General features: G+C 37.8%; 1 protein-coding gene across 3 annotated transcripts in view; it reads left to right on the top strand.

Moving 5' to 3' along the window:
- Positions 1 to 3,962, top strand: part of LOC106878608 (phosphatidylcholine transfer protein) — a 39,789-nt gene that overhangs the window by 30,474 nt on the left and 5,353 nt on the right. For all 3 annotated transcript variants that reach the window (XM_014927879.2, XM_052967342.1, XM_014927878.2), the window contains one exon: positions 752 to 926. In XM_014927879.2, the coding sequence (XP_014783365.1) occupies positions 752 to 926 (175 nt within the window). The remainder of the gene's footprint in view (positions 1 to 751; positions 927 to 3,962) is intronic.

Raw genomic sequence — 3,962 nt, 5'->3', positions numbered from 1 at the left:
CGAACACATTTCTCTCCTACAACATCACTATTCTCTCTCCTACACTGTCTTGCAACACGAAATACCTCGAGTCTTTGGTCCTCACGGCGCAGAACATTGGCAAATCTTTTCTTATCTGCTTCCCCTCTGGCTAAATAAACCTGTCGCCTAGCTTCCCTTCTGGCAGATTGGTACAATTCCCTGCTACCACCATTCTTCCAGTCCTTCCAAGCCTGTTTCTTTTGTGTAATAGCCCCGTCTACATCCTTGTTCCACCACCACGTTACTCTGGGTCGAGAGGGGACTTTACACCAGCCACAGATCTGGTCTGTGGCTCTCAACAGGTTGTCCCGCAGAAATCTCCAATTGTCTTCCACGTATATATTATGTATTATTATTACTGTTGTTATTATCATTATACATGAATGCGGCAAGCCTGGCAGAATCATTAGCATGTCAGAAAACATACTTAGCCACATTTCCTAAAGCTCTTACAATCTGAGTTCAAGTTCTGTCGAGATTGAATTAGCTTTCATCCTTTCAGTGTTGATAAAATAATGTAAGCTCATTAATTCCACTTTCTGTTCTTTGTCTATCTATCTGTCTGTTTGTCTATATATATATGTGTGTGTGTGTGTATTTATATTTATATGAGAGAGAGAGAGAGAGAGAGAGAGAGAGTAACCATCAACAAAAAGGTCAATGTGTTATACCACTTAGGTTGGATTTGATCATATGACTCAGTTAAAAAAAACCTTAACCTCATATTCAGTATGTGTATAAGAGAGAGCTACGCATTATTGACTGGAAAGGAGCCAAAGTATATGTGATCATTGCTCAAAGTGTTGATGAAGTAACAAATTTCCCTGAGAAATGGATGACAGTCAGAGTAGATGATTACTACCAAAGTTTGGTAATTAGTAAACAACCAGAAGGAGGTACAAAAGGTAATTCACTTTCTTATTTTCTTTTTCTATTTACCAAATAATATGGAATAATTGTTTTACAGCTATAAATATAGGAAATTATAATTTATTGATAAGATACAAGTCATAGAATAAGATGATAGTTTATGTCACAAATTGTCATCCATATTTTAACATGTGATACATTGTGGTATGTACTTCAACATTGGAAATAACCACACTAATCACAGTATGACTAAATAGGGTGATTAAGAAAATATATGCAGTACTAACAACTTGAAGTCATTGGTGGACCCTGCCACCAGTACCAGCCCCACCCAGACTCATCCTATTTCTGCAATTCCAATATTGCCTCAGCATTTGCATTCTCTATTATCAATTGTTTCAGGATGAGATTGATAACTAGGAGGTCTTCAAATTGAGCATCAACCAGTTTGCATGTGATGTCTCAGTAAACTCAAGACCTCTTCCCAAGTGATCCTGGATTTCACTACAGATGTTGGGATAATCAACTTCAACTGTCATAACAAGGCTCATCTGCACAGTGACATGAGTACTGTTGACTCAATGGGATATGCAACAAGGTCATTACAGATGACTGAGAGAAGTTCCGGGTGGAGGAAGCTGAGCACCTGGAAGCAACGACAATAACCTCAGCCAGGTGTTCAACATACTCCACAGAGCCCATGCCAGTCCTTAGTTCACGACAGCCCCTGGTGAAGGATACCAATGGCAACATCATCACTATGGAAACCGACCACCTTAAACTCTGGAAGGAGCACTTCAGTCTTCTTCTTCTTCACCCACCTGTCCCAATTGATCCCAGCCGTATCATCACTGCACATTCAGCTGCAACCAACAACACTTGCAGACTTGATCCTGTCACCCCACTGAAGACTGCTGCCCTGAAGAAGCTCAATGACTGCAAAGCCCCTGGAACCTGCACTTTTTCTGTGGTAATGTTGAAGGTGGACAGAGATAACATGGTCCAGTGGCTCACTTGCATCACTAACTGTGTATGGGTGTCAGAGCAGCTCCCAAATGACTGTACCCAGGTATTGTCCTCCTTTTCTGGGAACAGAAGGGCAACAAACTCAGCAGCAACCACAGGGGCATCACCCTCTTCTCCATCCCAGGCAAGCTCTTCACTAGGATCCTCCTCAACCATGCTCTTTCCACCATCAGAAGCAGTTGCCGCCCACAACAAGCCAAATTCTTGCCAAATCAATCTACCACCAACCATATTTTTGCCCTTCATCTCATTATTGAAAGATTTTGGGAGTTCCACAAAGATCGCCACCTTTACATCATCTTTGTCAACCTCAAGGTGACATCTGACACAGTCAACCCTGCATATCTCTGGAAAATTCAGAGGTTTCTCCCTCTCTCCTTTTCACCTGTCTCAGAGGCCTCATAAAGATTCGTGGACACAGGCTTCCCTTCTGACAAAAAGATATAAAAGAAAAATGGCAATTCCAACTCTTAGAAACTAAAATACATTTGGAATATTGCTTATTTTATGTGTGTCACCTGTCAGCTTGATGATTATTTTATGACAAACAAATGATCCATAAATTGATTTCTGACATACTAAAAGTGTTCTCATGTTTCACAAATTCTGGTGAAAACTGTCAAATTACAAAGTTCTATCATCATTTCAGTTGATTATTGGTTATTGAACACTACCTTCTGTCAGTAGAATGACAGCAGTATTCAAATATAGTAATTTGTTGGTTTCACTATGAATGTGTGTAATACTAGAAAGTTAATACAAAACATCACAATCAGAATTGGTTACTTGCATTACACTCAAGATTTTAAAAAAGTATGAATAAAAGGGGATAGAATATATTACTGAGTTTTGGATACACTTAAATGTAACAGGATGCATTATATTCGAGATAGCATGTAATTTTTGTAAATACTGTGATATTCTGTATAAGTGGATACAGCTGAGATGGTGGTGTCTCAGACTAAAAGCTTTTATGTCCCCATAATTTATTTTTTATACTTATATCTAATTGTGCAATATATTGCCTTGAAGTCTCTTCTATTATAGCCCTGGGCCAACCAGAGTCTTGTGAATGGATTTTGTAGACGGAAACTACATGGAAGCCTGTTATGTTTTCTGTATGTGTGTGTGTATGTAGTGTATATAAAAATATATATATGTATATATATAATGCAAGAGAGTTAGGGGTTGAGTATTCAACCCACTAAGGGATAGTATCTATCCAATATACTGCTGGGAGAGTACCCAATTATTGTTACACTAGTGTTATACCAAGTGCAATAAGTGGGTGTGGGTAAAAGGGGGGTTATTTTACCCTAAATTTATATAGCAATAAGAAAATGGAGGAGAATATGCGGTATCTATCGACTTGCAGACAGTGTGAGGGGATATATATATATATATATATATGTATGTATATTTCCCCCTCACATGTGGTGGCAGTGACTGTTGACGTACATCTGGGCACACATATGTACACATCTATCTATGCTTTTGTACCCATAGATATCTACGTATGGTTATGTACACAGGCACAGGCATGTGTATTGGAGTGTTTAAAACTGTTTATATGGTCTTATATACTGTTTGTAGGCTTTTTATGTGCCTTATATTTTTATATTTTCATTTTTCATTTATTTTTATTTTTACTTTATTCTTATTTTTATTTTTATCTTTTATTTTATATTTGTATTAAATTTTGTGAATCTCTGAAGAGGCCTAGCGAATCATGCATGTACCCCCATTACATCATTTTCATCTGCTAATTACTCCGGCGCACAGGAGCTATAGAGATAGAATGGGGCATGCCAACGCTAGGCCGAAATGGCTGTAAGTTCCTATATATTCTCCAATTGCTAAATGTACTTTATATTTGTAACCTTAATTGTTAATATGACATGGTATGTCATAAGCATCTGTATATTGTGGTTTTTGTCATTTTAGTTGTAAAGTAAACAAATTAATCAACGGAATACACTGTCTGCAAGTCGATGGATACCGCATATTCTCCTCCATTTTCTTATTGCTATATACATATATATATA

The sequence above is a fragment of the Octopus bimaculoides genome, chromosome 4 (assembly GCF_001194135.2).
Source record: "Octopus bimaculoides isolate UCB-OBI-ISO-001 chromosome 4, ASM119413v2, whole genome shotgun sequence".
In the NCBI taxonomy this organism is placed as follows: domain Eukaryota; kingdom Metazoa; phylum Mollusca; class Cephalopoda; order Octopoda; family Octopodidae; genus Octopus; species Octopus bimaculoides.
Note: the sequence above shows the minus strand (reverse complement) of the source record. Positions and strands in the feature narration are given on the sequence as shown.